The sequence below is a fragment of the Dipodomys spectabilis genome, unplaced genomic scaffold (genome assembly GCF_019054845.1).
Source record: "Dipodomys spectabilis isolate Male_0828 unplaced genomic scaffold, ASM1905484v1 ptg000071l, whole genome shotgun sequence".
In the NCBI taxonomy this organism is placed as follows: domain Eukaryota; kingdom Metazoa; phylum Chordata; class Mammalia; order Rodentia; family Heteromyidae; genus Dipodomys; species Dipodomys spectabilis.
In genome coordinates, this window is record NW_024870748.1 from 6681489 (window position 1) to 6699230 (window position 17742).

General features: G+C 38.0%; 1 protein-coding gene across 2 annotated transcripts in view; it reads left to right on the top strand.

The window, feature by feature from the left end:
• Positions 1 to 17742, top strand: part of Ocrl (OCRL inositol polyphosphate-5-phosphatase) — a 52628-nt gene that overhangs the window by 28834 nt on the left and 6052 nt on the right. The window contains exons 15-19 of one of the 2 annotated variants that reach the window (XM_042682428.1): positions 5928 to 6038; positions 6768 to 6933; positions 7192 to 7427; positions 14115 to 14138; positions 17093 to 17209. In XM_042682428.1, the coding sequence (XP_042538362.1) occupies positions 5928 to 6038; positions 6768 to 6933; positions 7192 to 7427; positions 14115 to 14138; positions 17093 to 17209 (654 nt within the window). The remainder of the gene's footprint in view (positions 1 to 5927; positions 6039 to 6767; positions 6934 to 7191; positions 7428 to 14114; positions 14139 to 17092; positions 17210 to 17742) is intronic. The other variant, XM_042682427.1, reaches the window with a different exon arrangement.

Genomic DNA, 17742 nt, shown 5'->3' on the forward strand with positions numbered 1-17742 from the left:
ATCTTATCTCTAATGAACTACCAAAAACAAACAAACGAAAAAAACCCAGAAGTGGAGTTGTGGCTCAAGGTCCTGAATTCAAACCCCAGAACTGGCACATACACACAAAAAAGAAGCTGTCTTTTCAAAGATAAGTAATTTTTCATCAGTTAGCTGGTAACGAAGAGAAGCACCAAGAGGGGGAATGTGTTTGCAAGCTAGAGCATGTGCACAGAATAATGAGAATATAACACAATTTGCACATTACTGTAAGAGTGTCATCTACTACAGTGAGGTCTTATTACCCAGGAGCAAAAGGTTTGAAGATTTTCCTTAATTTGCTTACATCTTGGGCTGAGCTAATGACCAGTTGTTTAATGTTTTGACTCTGTTGTGGATAAGGATTTTTTCATGTTGTATTAACTGTCATTGGTGTGCATATTATGGCTTATAATCTTGCTTGTTAAAACCAGTATATTGATGTTATTTCTCATGGATTTTTCCATACTTGCGGTCATGTTGTCTGCCAGATAACATCTAGTATACTATTTAGTAGAATGAACATTGCAGTAGACTGCTTGGATTTGCATTTCAGCTCCTCCACTTTGTAATGTTCTTACCATGGACAATGTATGTAACACTTGTATGCCTTGTTCTCCTTTCTATAAAGTATGTGTAATAATGATACCTTCTTGTGAAGATTATCAACTTAAGATGTACAGAGACATACAGGGTAGATTTCTTTCCTCTAGTGTATATGTCAGGGGGGCCTCCTGAGATAGGTATCACCCATGTATCTTATTTTGATTGTCTTTTAAAGAAAAATGGCTTAAAGCTTTTCCTTGAGGAACAAAATTCTGGCCTCAGAATATATTTTAAATTTTATCATGATAAACAGCAACTTTATTTTTTGGAGATTTTTGTATTGTGGAGACTTTCTAAACCTGCAATATTAGAGATTAAATCTATGGCTTTGTGCATGCTAAGTATGTACTCTACCACTGACCTACAACCCTAGAACTTGTTTTGAAATTTTAAAGCATAGTGATCAATAATAGTAAGCACTCCTCATAGAGGAGCTAGTAGTAGCTGTGTGCCAGGAGGTGTGGTGTTAGGCAGTTTGCACACATCTCCTTTACTCCCCACAATAACACTTTGACTTAACTATTTCCCTTCAACAAATAAGCAGATAGAGAACCAGGGACTTTAAACTCCTTCTCTGAGATCTCTATCTTAAGTCTGTTTAACAACTAATCCTGTGCTTTTTCCACCACCCTCCCATGTCCCTATAGTTCTAAGGTACTCATTGACTAATATGCCTTCAGATGCTACTTTTAGCCTATTTCTAGTTTAGACTTGGAGACTACCTTAATCCATTTTAAGAGGATGTCTTTCCTGAAACATCAACCTCCCTTGTTTAATCAACTATGCTTGGATTTTCTGTTTGTATTTTTGTTTGAAATCTTAAAATGTTTTTAAATACTCCATCCACATTATTCCATAGCTCCCAGTAGAATACTTAATTTCATTCCAGGCATGGTCTTGATCATGACTTAAGAGGTAGATGCAAATATCAGGCTCTGAGTTCAATCCTCAGCAGCACCAATTTTTTTCCCCTAGGCTTTTCATATATTTTTGTGCACCTTTTAAAAATTGTTTATTTGGGGTGGTTATTAGGATTTGAACTCAGGGCTTCATACTTTCCAGGCAAGTACTCCAGATCTTTTTGCGGTAGTGATTTTTTTTCTACCAGTACTGGGGCTGGAGCTCAGGGCCTCAATTCTCTCACTTGATGTTTTCTATTGAAGGCTAGGGCCCTACCACTTAAGTCACACCTCCACTTTTGGCTATTTGCTGGTTAACTGTAGATAAGAGTCTCTCAAACTTTTCTGGCTGGGCTAGCTTTAAACTGTGATCCTCAGATCTCAGCCTCCTGGGTAGCTAGGATTAAATGTATGACCTACCATCACCCAACTTCTGGTGATTTTTGATATGAAGGTCTCAATTTTTGCCTATACTGGCCTGAACTGCAATTCTCCTATTTATGTTTTCCACAGCAGCTAAAATGACAGGTGTACACCACTATGCCCAGCTTTTGTTGTTCAAATGGGGTTTAATGAACTTTTTTGACAAGGATGGCCTGGGACCATAATCTTATTGATCTCTGGATTATGGGCATGAGTCACTGCATTCTAGCTTCTATCTTTAAAAGAGGATTTTCTTTTAGTTATTAATTTTTAAATTATGCATCAATTTAGAAGAACATTTTCTTTAATGATCTAAATGGAATTTACAGTGAAGACTAAAGTTCAATCCCTGTTATCTCTTAATTTCCTAAACCATTACTCCCCAACCAAGACAACTCCCACCATTATTTACTATGACTTTCTGTGATGATAGAAATATCCTGTATTTGTGCTGTCCAGTCTAGTGGCTTCTACCTGTGGTAGCTATTAAAATGCGGCTAATGAGACTGACAACTGAATTTTAATGGTGTGTAATTTGTAGTAATTTTAAACATCCATATGTGGCTAGTTGCTATTCTGTTGTAAGGTGCAGCTTTAGACTTCTCCATATGCCTTTCTGTGTTCCTCCGTGACATTCCCTTTTAAACATTTTTTATTTATTTTTATTTTGTTGTTGTTGGTTTTTTATTGTGAAAATACCATACAGAGGGGTTACAATTACATGGGCAAGGTAATGAGTACATTTCTTAACAAGCATTGTTGCCTCTTCCTTTGTTTCCTCTTCCCATCCCCCGCCCCAGCCAAAGTTGTAAAGTTTGTTTTTCGACATAAAGACTTGTACATCTCATTGTTGCAATGGGTCCACCTGTATCCATATTTAAACGATTTTTTTCCCTTCCCCTCCACAATTGTTGTTGTTTTAGTGCTGGTTCTGGGGTGCCTGACCCTGAGGTTTTGTGCTCAAGGCTAGCATTCTACTACTTCCAACTCCACATCCAGGTTTTTGGTGATTAATTGGAGATGAGTCTCAGCAGTCCTGCTCAGGCTGGCTTTGAACTGTGGACCTCAGATCTCAGCCTCTTGAGTAGCTAGAATCACATATGTGAGCCACCAGTGCCTGTACCTAAAGATAATCAGTCTTCCTACCAAAACAGGGACTTGAACTCAGGACCCTCAGATTTTAAAAGTTTGATGTTCACCAGGTGCTGGTGGCTCATGCCTGTAATTCTTGCTACTCAGGAAGCTGAGATGTGAGGATCACAGTTCAAAGCCAGTCCAATCAGGAAAGTCCATGAGACTCGTATTTCTAGTTAATAACAGAAAAAGCCAGAACTGCTCAAGTGATAGACCAAAAGGAGTCCAGAGACAGTGCCCAGGCCCAAAGTTCAAGCCCCAAGATCAGCAAAAGAAAAAAAAAGTGTGATGCTCTACTGACTGAGCTGTTCAATCTTTCTTTTTAACGTTCAGTAATTGTCTTAGAGAGCTAACCATAGTATCTAAAGATCTAGCTCATTGTGCTTTTTTCTGAATACCTAATTTTATTGGTAGTTTCTTGTTCTGAAATGCTCCCCCATTATCCTTAGTATGTCATAGAATTATGTTAACCACTGAGAAAAAGTTTGCTTTTATTGAGTAACCACTTCGGATTTTGGACTCTTGGGCATACTATGATTAGAGGCTTTAAAAACCACATATATTTTCAACATCATTGACACCAATGACTGACAGCATAGGAGGAAATGTTATGTGGCTAATTAATTTCAGAAGAACATGTTGTGGTCTGGCTAAGATTAAGCTGAGATAGGGTTCCACCCCTGCCCTTGGTACTGTGAAATTCTCAGATTTCAATGGATATAAAATTTGTCTATAGACCTTTGAAAAAATGTATAGATACATGAGCCACATCCTTCAAGATTGTAATTAATAGGCTTAGGCACCTGTGATTTTAAGATTTATTTAGGTTGATTCTATGTCATAAGTGAGACTTTGGAAAGAACATAGTGAGTGGTCCAGATGTCACTTTGGTATTAACTAAGGCAGTGAGCAAGTAAACTGATACTTTATTTTGTCAGTTGTGGGGCATGGGCCCTGTCCCTGAGCTTTTGCACTTCAGACTAGTGCTCTACCACTTTGAGCCACAACTCCACTTCCATTTTCTGGTTGTTAATTGGAGATAAAGAATCTCTTGGGATTTTACTGCCCAGGCTGCCTTTAAGCTGCAGTCCTCAGATCTTAGCCACTAGGATTAAAGGTGTGAGCCACCAGCGCCTGGCTAAACTGATCTTTTGTATCTCAGTGTTCTCAATTGTCAGAATATACTTTGCTCTTTATATAGCCTTGCAGAATGTGAAAATGAGAAAGTATGTGTAAAATACTGTTTGAAATAAAAAGTTACTTTTTTGTAATATAAAATTCATCTAAAGAGTGTGACTGGTCAAAATGTGTTATACTCATGAACTAACGTTGAAATAAAACCTATTAAACTACTTAAAAATAATTAAAAAGTGATGCTCAGTTCTCTAAGCATTATGGTGCAAATGTCTATTTGGCTCAACTTTGATGTTCTATTTTCCACATCTGGTTTACACTCTTTTCTGTCTGAGTGTGTGTTTGTGTATGTGTGTGTGTTTTTACATTGACAGTTAATACTGTACCACTTTAGCCCCACACTTCCACTTCTGGCTTGTTGGTGGTTAATTAGAGATAAGAGTCTCATGGACTTTCCTACCTAGGCTAGCTTTGAACTACAGTCCTCAGATCTTAGCCTCCTGAGTAATTAGGATTACAGACATGAGCTATTGGCATCTGGCTTCTGGATCTTTTAACATGCATTTTTGTAACCTTTTCCTATTCTAAGAAGAAAACTCATGTTTCAACTTAAAATGTTAGGTTAGTTATATTCATTTTTGGTATTGGTTTGTATGATATTTTAATGTTTAAAAAAACATGCGTGTATCAGGTAGGAAATTTTTGGATCTGTTAAAAGTCTAGATGGCCTGTTTGTTGTCATGGTTTTACTCTAGTCTATGACATTTTGTCAGCCATTTTCTTTTTTTGTATATATTTTTATTGTAAAAATACTGTACCAGAGGGGTTACATTACCTTACATGAGTAAGGTAATGAGTATATTCCTATCGAGCATTTTTACCTCCTCCTTTGTTTTTCCCCTACCATCCCTTCCCTCCCTATTGCAGCCATCTTCTAAAAGGGCCACAGGTTCCATTTACTAACATAACATACTTTTGCTATTATGATATGATTTTTGGCATTGCACATAGCAGCTAATGGAGTTCAGTGTTTTAATCCCATTTTCTACAATTTCACTCCTTTCTGACAATTGTTAAGTATATTTTCACATAGTCATTTTATGCAATGTGAAAAAATCATTTTTACCACTATCATCACATTTTCTCCAGTGCCAAATGTCTTAATAATGGAACAAAATTATTTGTCCAAAATATTTTCTTTTTCTTGTGCAGGTAGTGGGGTTTAAACTCAGGGCCTGGACACAGGCCACAGGTGCTCTACCTCTTGAGCTGTAGTTCCACTTCTGGCTTTTATTGCTGGTTAATTAGACATAAGAGCCTCACAGACTTTCCTGTCCAGGCATGGTTTGAGCCACCAGTGTCCAGTCCAAATATTATTACCATGCTTCTTAACTCAGACATTTAGTTTTTACCCAGTTAGCCTTACCTTTAAGTGTATGTTTCTAGTGTTTATTAATTTGGCTTATGTTTGCTATTGTAACTTTTTAATTGTTAGAGACTCTTAAGAGAAGTTGAAAGTTGAAAGACTAAATAAGGATCTGTTTTCTTGCAGGTGAATGTTGTGGATGAAGCAAACTATTAAAAGTTATGGAGGACGTTGTTCGCACCTGTTTATTTTAAATGATTCCTCTAATAATCAGGTTTAAATAGATAATGCCAAAGGGAGATGAGCTAGGTGTATATATACTGAAAAGAGGGTTCATTTTCTTTTAGGTGAAGGTTGTGGATGAACGGAGGTATCGGAAAGTCTTTGAAGATATTGTACGAATCATGGACAGAATGGAAAATGACTTCCTTCCTTCTTTAGAGCTCAGCAGGAGGGAGGTGAGCAAAAATACATAGCCACATCTCTACTGTCCTTGGTGGCTAGCATATAGGAAACTTATTTAGAAAAGGAATCAAGGCAAAGTAACTAAGACCATGTAAGGTGGAATCACACTGCCTCTGTTCTGTTCCAGCACTATTATTTAGCAGACACAGGAAGTATTCTATTCACTTCGATTAGCTTGCTTTTCTGGCTTAAGGAGCTGTTGTGCAGATTACATGAGTTAATACATGTGAAACTCTTAGAACAGTGCTTTACACCTACTAAGCTCTCAAGCTAGTCTTTCTTTTTCTTTTTTTTTTTGGTCGATCATGTGGCCCGAACTCTGGGCCTGGGCACTGTCCCTCAGCTCTTTAGCTCAAGGCCAACATTAAGCTAGTCAACTCTTATTCAATATTTCAGGCTTGCTGAGTAATTTGTATCTCAGGGCCCATGGACTTGGTTATAGAATGAATGCCCTGGACCAAGGTTGTATCACACTGTTAGGATCCCAGGAGCAATCTGAGTTGCTTAGAGAAGGAAGAAGAACCACCTAACTCCTCTATGGTCTGACTTTTATTATGTAGAAAAGTTGATGGTATGAAGTTGGCTTAGTCAGTGTGTGCATATGGCAGTTACTTGTCTTGTTAGTAATTATCTTATTCTTTATTCATATTCTATATGGAATAATCCAACTGACTGACTTCCCCTACTAGTGATGCATGGTGTGTTTGTCTGTTACTCCCCAGTTTGTGTTTGAGAATGTGAAGTTTCGACAGCTACATAAGGAGAAGTTCCAGATCAGCAACAATGGACAGGTTCCCTGCCATTTTTCTTTCATCCCTAAGCTTAATGACAGCCAGTACTGCAAGCCATGGCTTCGGGCTGAACCTTTTGAGGGCTACTTGGAGCCAAGTGAGTTTTTCCTTTACCATTGTCTCTGACTGTCATCTCCTGAAGATTTCCACCCTCTTGATTTAACTTCTTGTTTTCTAACCACATGTCTCACTGTCACTGTCATATTCTTGGTGATATCTCTTTTGGGTGTCCAAACTCTTCTCCTTTATTGCTTGGTGATTTTTTTAGAAGACACTAGTTCTGTTAATTCTCATAACCATTTTGCACTTCCATTGGAAGTTTCTGTCTTACTATATATTATCTCTTACATTTCAGATGAGACAGTGGACATTTCTCTTGATGTATATGTCAGCAAGGACTCCGTGACCATCTTGAACTCAGGGGAAGATAAGATTGAAGATATTCTTGTACTTCATCTGGATCGAGGAAAAGATTACTTCTTGACCATCAGTGGAAATTACCTCCCAAGTTGTTTTGGCACATCTTTAGAGGCTTTGTGCCGAATGAAAAGACCAATCCGAGAAGTTCCTGTCACCAAACTCATAGACTTGGTAAGAAGCACCCTTTACGTACAATTTTCATAATATTTAAGTAATGACTTCATTATTCACTCTCTCTTTTGGACATGGGAACTGTTACATGCTATGGAAGAATCACTTTATTCTAATACTGCTTTGATTAGATTAAGCCTGAGAGGCTAATTTGTAGTTAGCTCTAGTTGGGAATATAATTATATTAAACTCACTACATAATATTAAAATTTCCCTTTGAAGGAATAATGCTTACTTGTTGTTTTCCTACTCTTGAGTCATTCTGTATAAATTGCCATGTATGTTAGGCAGAGTGTGTGTGGTGCAGTAATATCCTCATTAAGCATCTGAGAAAACTCAGGCATAAGGACATTAACTTACCTAAAGACAAATAAGTTAAAAAAAAAGAAAAGCTAGTGACCAATCTATCACCCAGAGTTTCTGACTCCTCTATTATCTATCTATATATTGCATTATATCTAATCACAGGAAAAGTTCACTGTTTATGAGGATCTAGACCAATAGTGGAACCCTGAAGTACCTGCATACAGTCCTTGGAGGTACTTCTTACAAGTACAGGTTTCTCTGCCATGCACTTCTGGCATCAATGAGGATATCAGGTTAGGAGCTCAAGGGTTATACATTTAATCAGAATCCCACATAAGTATCATGTTTTGAGGCTTAGTATTCATTTAGTGTGACTCAAATAAGGAAAGGATGGTGATTTTGTTCCCACTCCCCCAACCCAGGTTATAATGGTGATGTCCTCATGAGGAAAATGTGTATTATTTTCAGTATCACACAGTTGATTTAATAACAAGTTCATCATATTAAAAACCTTATTCTAAGTGAAACTATTATTGGGTTGTGTGCAGTACTTTTGGGGTTATAGAAGTATATTCTTGGTCTTTACCAAAGAAAATGAGGTGAAGTATTAGCCACATATTATAGTTAACACTAGTATTCTTGATCATTTTGGCCCAGCCAAGGCAAACAGTTATAGCAGGGAGGGCTAGTACAGAGAGCAGGCTGCTGGCTTGTCTGGGTGTGATCTGTTCGGTTGCCATGGAATTGTTTTAGCTGTGACTCAGATAGCAGATGAAAGCATTTGAGTCCAGTCATTACCATTCTTTTCTTAGAATTATACTTGTTTCCCTAGAGTCCTCAAGACTGAGTGTTTTACCTTTGAGAAAAAGTTATTTTCTTCAGAAATTCATATCCTGCTATTCTGTTGTACCTTATCATCGTTTTTTCTTCTTCCACCATATTTTTCTGTCTTTCAAATTTAGTGTTTCCTCTTTTATTATACATTTAGAATGGTGGGGGTTTTTTGTACCTTCATCCCTTTATCTCAAACATCATTTCCTAGATGTCCTTGTCCCAGCTTTTTTTTGGGGGGGGGGGGGGAGTCAGTTGTGGGGCTTGAACTCTGGGCCCTGGAGCTGTCCCTGAGCTCTTCAGCTCAAGGCCAGCACTCTGCCACTTGAGCCACAGTGACACTTCCAGTTTTCTAGGGGTTTATTGGAAGTCTCATAGATTTTCTTGCCCCAGCTGGCTTTGAATCGTGATCCTCAGATCTCAGCCTCCTAAGTAGCTAGGATTACAGGCGTGAGCCACCAGTGCCAGGCTTGTCCTAGCTTTATTTTTATTATTTTTTATTGTGAGAATACCGTACAGAGGAGTTACAATTACATGGGCAAGATAACGAGTACATTTCTTATCCAGCATTGTTGCCTCCTCTTTGTTTCCCCTTCCCATCCATTCCCATACTCCCCCTTTCCCCCACCCAATCCTCCCCCTACCCCCCACCAAAGTTGTAAAGTTCGTTTTTCGACATAATGACTTGTACATCTCATTGTTGCAATGTGTCTACCTGTATCCCTAGTTCAACGATTTGTTTTCTCCCTTCCCCTCCACAAATTATACCGACATCAAATACAGTGAAAGATGTGTTATACCGTGGGGGAGGGACATACAAAGCAACATAGAAATCATCTTATAAATATGTTAGAAACAATTGCATGAAAGGAAAAAAAAACAAAAAAACATTTGAATACTTATCTTGGGGTTCATTCCCCTAACATCAACTTTTTTTATGAGAAGTGATAAATATGTGGGAAAAGAAACAAAAGAATAATACAGTGAACCCCTGAACACCTTACGTACATATGAACAAAAAACATATTTTTGTTGTACCATTTGAAGTTAAATGGTATTAGCATATCAGCTTACCACTTAATACTTCAGCCTGAATCTCTTAAGAAAAAGGATAAATCCCACATATACATACCACCAATATTACACCTGAAAAGATGAACAGTTATCCAGCCAGTCATGATAGTGTTCTCCTGGAATTCCAGCAAAGACTTGAGGAACTCAAATTTGAAGCCAGCCTAGGCCACACAGTGGGTTCTTAGGTAGCTGAGCTACTAAGACACTGTCTCACAAAATCAAAAATGAAAACCAGTAATCCCAGTACTATTTGATAATATTTAGTCTTCTAATTGAACTCATAATTTCTTTTTTTTTTTTTTTTTTGGGTCTGGTTGTGGGACCTGAACTCTGGGCCTGGGCGCTGTCCCTCAGCTCTTCAGCTCAAGGCTAGCGCTCTACCACTTGAGCCACAGCGCCACTTCCGGCTTTTTTTCTTTTTGCTTATGTGGTGCTGAGGAATCGAACCCAGGGCCTCAGCTTGCAAGGCAAGCGCTCTACCACTGAGCCACCTTCCCAGCCCTCATAATTTCTTTTATAGCTTTTTATAAATCGAAGTGTTGATGCCAAGGACTTGTTTATGCTTAAGCAATAGCCCTATTTCAGACTAAATCCCCAGTCCTTTCATAGCCTTTTTTAGGCCAAAATACAATCTGGGTTTATGTAGTCTACCTGGTGAGGTCTATCTAATCTCTTTTAGGATACAGAAATTAAAGGGAAAAATCCTTTAATGCCATCAGTCCCTCTTTTTGGTGCTGGAAATAAAGCCATTTATTTTTAAAAGAGTTCCATACAGTTGCCAACTCAATGCCATTCTACTTCCTAAATTCTGATTGTTTGTTAATATTTTGTATGTTCAAGCCCATAAAGGCTTGAACTGAGGGTCTGGGCCTTATCTCTGAGTTTTTTCTTCCCTTAAGGCTAATGTTCTACCACTTGAGCCACATCTGTGCTTCCTGCTTTATGGTGGTTAATTTTCTGTTTTTTTCGACCTTCTGAATTTTTTTTTTTTTTTTTTTTTTGGTCAGTCATAGGGCCTGAACTCAGGGCCTGGGCGCTATTGCTGAGCTCTATCAGCTCAAGGCTAGTGCTCTACCACTTGAGCCACAGTGATACTTCTGGTTTTTGACACCAAACTTTTTTTTTTTTTGGGTCCGGTCGTGGGGCCTGAACTCTGGGCCTGGGCGCTGTCCCTCAGCTCTTTACTTCTGGTTTTTGAGTGGTTGTCTCACAGGGACTTTCCTGCCCAGGCTCGCTTTGAAGTGTTGCTCCTCAGATCTCAGCTCCTGAGTAGCTAAGATTACAGACATGAGCCATTGGTGCCTGGCCTGAACACTTCTTTAGGCCTAATGTTTGTCATTTTTTTTCTAAGAACCAAGATGATATTTCAAATCTTATGACACAATGCCATTAGTAGTGCTATCTATCCTCTCTTGTAATATGTCCTATATTATGGTGAAGCCAGGTTCCAGTTGCTCATGCCATAAACCTAGCAACTCAGGAGGCTGAGATTTAAGAATCATCATTCAAAGCCATCTCAGGCAATAAAGTCTGTGAGACTCATCTCCAATTAACCACCAAAAAAGCTGGAAATGTAGCTGTGGCTCAAGTGGTAGAGCACTAGCCTTGAGCAGAAAAGCTCAACGACAGCGGCTAGGCCCTGAGTTCAAGCCCCAAGACCAAGAGCAGGGATGGGAGGGAGAAACTGAGGGAAATTAAAGGAAAGGGTGACATTGTCAAAAAAAAGAAACGTACTTATTTTCTGACTTATGAAATGGTAGCCCTTCCATACAACGTCTTAATAATAGTAATAATTTTTAAGTATACTTGCTTATGCCATATAGTTAAATTCCAAATTGCAGTTAATAGAACAGTTGGCTAGAGATGACCCAAGCATTATCAATTTTTACTGACTAACATCCACTGTATTTGCTGTGTCAATATTTTGTAAAGTCATTTAAAATGAATGTGCTGGAGCTTGAAATTTATATGAACAATAGATCTTTCTATATAAGGATTGTTTACTCCAGCCCTTATATGCTATAAATAATCTATTGATTGACTAGCTAATCTATGTAAAAATCACTGTCAAAACCGGCCTATTTTTATTAATGAAATGTGATGCATATAACATTAACATGATCTCGAAGTAAATATAGTACATATGAATAAAATAATTTAGAAAATCAATTTGGCCTTGATGATAGTATTTCCAGTCAAGGCCAAGTACTTAAGAAATATGTATACAAAAGGGACATCTTGAATAAAGGGTAGAAAAGTCAAAGTGAAAAGACAATATATGAAATATGTTAAGATTTCTCTAGAATGACTGAAAAATAAGGATGAGAGCTTGTGAATCTGAGTCTGTAAGATGGGAGTAGGCCATAGATAATGTTGAAGTCAGCATATGAGCTTATGCTTGAGACTGAGGACAGCTTCAGAAGTTTCAGAAGGCTTTGAGGATTAGCATGAGGTTATAAAGCGATGTGTTAGAAGGAACATTCTGGTGTTGCTTATAGAACTGTCAGATCTGGTTATAGGTTTTGGGTTAAATATAAATATTAAAATATTTGAGAACTGGATAACTGTAATGGCTTGGGAGCATATTGACTAGAAGCATATAAAAACCAATAATTTGGTGATGAATTCACCCCTATTGAATCACTTTACTTACTGTTTACTTTGCCTTACTGATCTGACCACTTATTTCTTGTCCTGTTAAAAATATGGTTAGTTATATTATATGAACTAATGCTTTTGAAAACTTCAGTTTCGAGCTGGGAAGGTGGCTCAGTGGTAGAGCACTTGCCTTGCATGCATGAGGCCCTGGGTTCTATTCCTCAGCACCACATAAGCAAAAAGAAAAAAGCCGGAAGTGGTGCTGTAGCTCAAGTGGTAGAGTGCTAGCCTTGAGCTGAAGAGCTGAGGGACAGTGCCCAGGCCCAGAGTTCAGGCCCCACGACTGGATCCAAAAAAAAAAAAAGAAAACTTCAGTTTCTATTCAGTATTGGGGGAGGTTATTTTAAAATTCTAATCTCCCATGTCTAAATAACTATTATTTTAGCTGCATTTATTGCTAGAAACATTCTTCTTCCAAGAATACAGGCTGGGGTAAAGAATGATTTGCATTGCATTTGTGATGTACCATTGTTGCCTCGCTGGGGAATTTGCTTCCCCTTTCACTTTTTTAATGTGAACATCACATAGCTTTTTGCAAAAAACAAAACAAAACAAAACAGACATTTCTACCTTTTCTTAAAGATCATTGAACTAAATAGATTTTAGTTATTGTAGAATCACTCTAGTAGGCTTTTTATTCTGACAGTTTACTGATATTACTTTTTACAAAATTGGGACTAGTGTTGGATGAAATATTCTTTACATCTACTTAATGCTTGTACCCAGAAGAGTAAAGTCTCAATGAAAATTTCCTGTTCTCCATCAGTACTTAATTGGTCCTTTTGATACTTTTTAAAAATTCTTTATAGTTTTTTTTAAAAAATCCATTCCTTTTCTTGGGATGCAGGAGATTGAACCCAGGGCCTCACACATACCAGATAAGCACTCCACCACTGAGCTATATCCCCTGCCTATCTACTAATTTGATAGCTTATGCCACTTGAGCCAAATATCCAGCCCTGACTATTTTCATTCCATATAGAATTTTCAATGAAGCCAGGCACTGGTAGCTTAAACCTATAATCCTAGCTACTTAGGAGTCTGAGATCTGAGGATTATGGTTTGAAGCCAGCTCAGGCAGGAAAGTCTACAAGACTCTTATCTCCAGTGAATCACCAAAAAGCTGAAAGTAGAGCTGTGGGCTCAACTGGTAGAGCCCAGCTTTGAGCAAGAAACCTACTTTTCCCTTTTCCCTGCTTCTCTTTTGTATCTGTTATACCCACTAGAAAAGCAAAAATAGGTGAAATGATGGATTTTCTGATCTACAAAGGCCTAGAATGAGATTCATTTACATTTCAGAAGGGTTTTCAAATCTGAAGAGTCTGGGGTAGGACTACCAGAAGGGAGTTGACTATGGGGAAGTGGAAACTCACTTGGAGCACTGATTAGGAGGCTAACTTGGATGGAAGGATCTGCTTCTGAATGGCCACTGTCAGCTCCACAGACACATTCTTCCAATGAGGTGGCATTAGGGCAAGGTAAGAAGTACGCAGTGAAGCAGAAGAACAGGAAGTGTCATCAGTAGGTTTTTGGCTGAGTCAGCTGGCACCTGCCAGAAGGTTCAAAATAAGGCAACACCTATGTGTTTGTTGAGTAATATTTCCAGTAAACTACATAAAAAGTCAATGTATATATTACAGAACTTTGCATATGGGCAATATATTTCATTTTCAAGCCCTAATTTTTTGAGGAATCCAAAGCTTTTAAAAATATATGTGTCTAGGAAGCTAGAGAGTTCTAATGCTGATCTGTTTCTAATTCTGTAAATTAATTCTAATTTTCTATCTGCCAATGACTTTTCTCCTGTGCTGCTCTCAGGAAGAAGACAGCTTCCTAGAAAAGGTAATGCAATCCATTGCTGCTTGAGAGTTTCCTTGTGCTTGATTAACACTTAACTCTGGTCCCTGGAATTTGTCCCTAGGCCTTCCCATATCAGAGCCCTCTGACTCGGTGAGAATCCCTTATCATCCTCCCTGCTACCTTTAAGTATGTTCACAGTATAGGAAAAATGTTTGTAGGCTTGTCAAGTTATTGAGACCAAGTACATAAAAGCAATACAACTCAAGGTTCCAGATTTATGTATTTTTTTTCATAGAATCCAGCATCTCATGCATACTAGCAAATGTATGAGCTACATCCCATCCAGATTAGCACTTTTGAGCTGAGAAATAAGTACAGAACTATCTTTTATGTGTTTGGTGCTGGGGAATTAAAATCAGGACCTTGCATATATGGGATAAGGGCTCTACACTGAGCTACATCTCCAGCTGCTGAATTGGGGGAAGGCACCACTTAGCTGCCTCCTTCATTTCTGTTGCATTGAGAGTGATTTGGAGTTAGTGTAACAATAATTTCTAAAAGGCTACATTCATACAGTCGAGAATAGTTTGGAGTAGAATTGTGGAGCCAAATAAAAGCATCAGGGATCATTTGATTCACTCTTCTTCTTTTAATACAAAGGCCCCCAAAGGTTGAAAATCCTGTGGTTTCCTGAGTGTCTAGTGAAGTGCAACTATTACAGTTCTCACAGCCCATCCATGTTCAGCTGGAGAGTTCTGGGCTCCACACGAGAAAAGGTGCATGGGCTTGGTAAACATCCTACAGCACTTTCATAAAGTATCTAGCATAAGACATCCCCATGTGTTGGATTTGAATGCATTTTTGATGGTGGATATAATACTCGGTTTTTATGCTTTAATTATTAGCATTGACATTACAAAGACTAGGCTTATTAGGTAGTGTCTTGTGGAAAGAAGCAAAATGTCTTGGTTTCCCTTTGAAAGTCAGAGTGCATTATAATTTGTGGAATTTAAATTTCTTATTATATCTTTCTCAAGACTTCACAGACACAGTATGACATTTTGTATTACCACACGTGAATTTGAAAATGGATAGTGTGTATAACCTACTGACATTTTATTAACCTTTTTAAACCATTAAGATTTGAGACAGCTGTTTTCCAGACTTTTCCTGTTAAGAACAGTCTATGTTCTGTCTGTTCATCTTAGACAGTGCCTGGTGTTGTTTTAATGCCTCAGTACAAGAAAAGTTTCAGTTGGATGTCAGATTTTTTGAAAGTACATCAATTGGTGCTGAATAATTTATATATGGTAAATGTGGAGGCATCTGCTAAAGAATCTGTACACACATTTCATTTAATCCAGAGAGTTAGCAGAGTGCCTTGTGAAAAGTTTAGTCTCAGATATCATGTGGATTCCCACATTTAAAATGTGCCACCAGAATGAAGTCAGTGGGTGGTCCACAGGTAGAAGTTATGGTAACTATATAGAATAGGAATACCAATCATAGAATCCCAGGGAAAGAAAGCAGAGTAAGTGTAAAAATAGATAGAGCCATGGTCCAGTAGCTCTCACCTCTAATCCTAGCTACTGAGGAGGCTGAGATCTGAGGAAAATGGTACAGAACCAGTTCAGGCAGAAAAGTCCATAAGACTCTTATCTCTAATTAATCAGCTGAAAGCCAGACATGGAGGTGTGGCTCAAGTAGGAGAATGCCAGCCTTGAGCAAAAAAGCTAAGGAACTCAGCTCCTAGGCCTGAGTTCAAGCCCTAGTACCAGCACAAAAAATATTTAGGGAGAGACTTTCAAGGGTGAACAGCTATATTATGCCCCCTTTTCTTCCTTATTTCACGTAGAAAGACACAGCAGCTTTAAAATGTCATTAGTGCTTATTAGAGACTTCCAAGCTGCTGTAGTGTACATGTTCACTGTGATGTTAGTGAAATGCTCATTTCTTTTCCATTTAAAGCTTTATGACTAGAGATTGTGGATGGAATTTACAGGGTGCACAGTTGGAAAAATATCTTCTAAAGTTGTGGAAAAGAGAGGAGTGCGGAAAAAAAAATAAGATCATGGTTTTCTCCCATAAGATTTTTCTGAAGGCTGCCTTCAGATACCTTTCAGCCTATTTTGGATATCTTTTTCATATATTGATATTGTTTTGGTACATAAACATAAGATAACTAGGTTGGGTTTCTTTGAGTGCTAGGGGAAAACAGTTTATCTCCTAACCTTCTTCAAGTTTGAATTTGATGTAATTTGTCATGTCTGGATTTTTCTCTTATGTTCTTTCAGAAGAATCTAACAAATAGTAGAAAGGTAGGTATAAGGAATAAAATCCTCTAGAAATCTTTTAATTTATACAATAACTCTTGGAATTACACTGTAATCTTCAGCTGCTATATTTCAGTTTGTTATTTTCAGATCTTAAGTCTTACAAGTTTTAGGGCTTAACAGTAGAAATTATATCAAGCCTAAAGTATTCATATATGTGGGTCTGATGTCAAGACTTTTCTTTAATCCCTGAGAACTAAAGAACCTCAATTAAAGCAACACTGAAAATGGTAAGGTTTGTGATAAGACTTGAAGGAAGAGTAATTTAAAAGCAAACAGAAACCTAAGTGTGAACATGGTCCTTTAAAAGACAATTTTACTGACAATTAAAATTTAATGGTCCAAACTCACTGTTTGTATGTGTACTGTACTGTGATAGTATCACCGGAACATTGGTCCTTCGTTACCCTTGAAAGGATTTACAACACACAATCTACTCACGTGAAAAATACCATAAATTAAACTGAGTTCCTAATGTGTGGATGAAGTATTTCAGAAAGAGGATCCTTTAACTGTGGAAATCATATTGAGTACCTTCTGGTTAGGGATGTCCCCAGTGAGAAAAGGAAAAAGAAAGTCTTAAGAGATGAGGATTTTATCGTACCAGGAAATTAGGTCTATCATCTGAGATCCCTTTGATTCTCATCCCTTTTCATCTATTAGGAGAAATCCCTTCTTCAAATGGTTCCCTTGGATGAAGGTTCCAGTGAGAGACCCCTTCAGGTCCCCAAGGAGATCTGGCTTCTAGTAGATCACTTATTCAGATGTGCCTGTCAACAGGTAAGTGAAATAAACCTTCCCTGAAACTTCAGAGTATATGCAAGTCCTGTAGGAAATTATGATACCTCACATCAGCATAGTGTGTTTAATTTCTCCAATCATCCTCCGCACAGCAGTACTCTAATACCATGGTCTCTAATATCACAGGAGTGCTCTAATACCATGGTCTACCTACTGATTGATTCCTTATTCTTTCCCAGTAGACATCTGAGTACCTGAGTCTATAATGCCTACTTTAGTTGCCATGTAGCCATTACAGATTTTGAAGTCCAAAACATGCTTCAAGTCCAAGTTTTAATTTATCAGAACACATTCTACCCCTAATCATTCCCCCACAAAAGAAAACTCTGGTGGACTAAATTAAAGGGTGATGTTCTGTAACCTTCTAAATAAAGGCCAATAGCACTTGAAAACAAGACTTATCATGAATATTCCATTTATTCTTCCCCTGCTATCCTGCCTATATCTGATTGTCTTTGTGCTATTTGCACTCTGCCTTCTTGTCCACAGGCTCTAAGTGGAACACCTGGCTT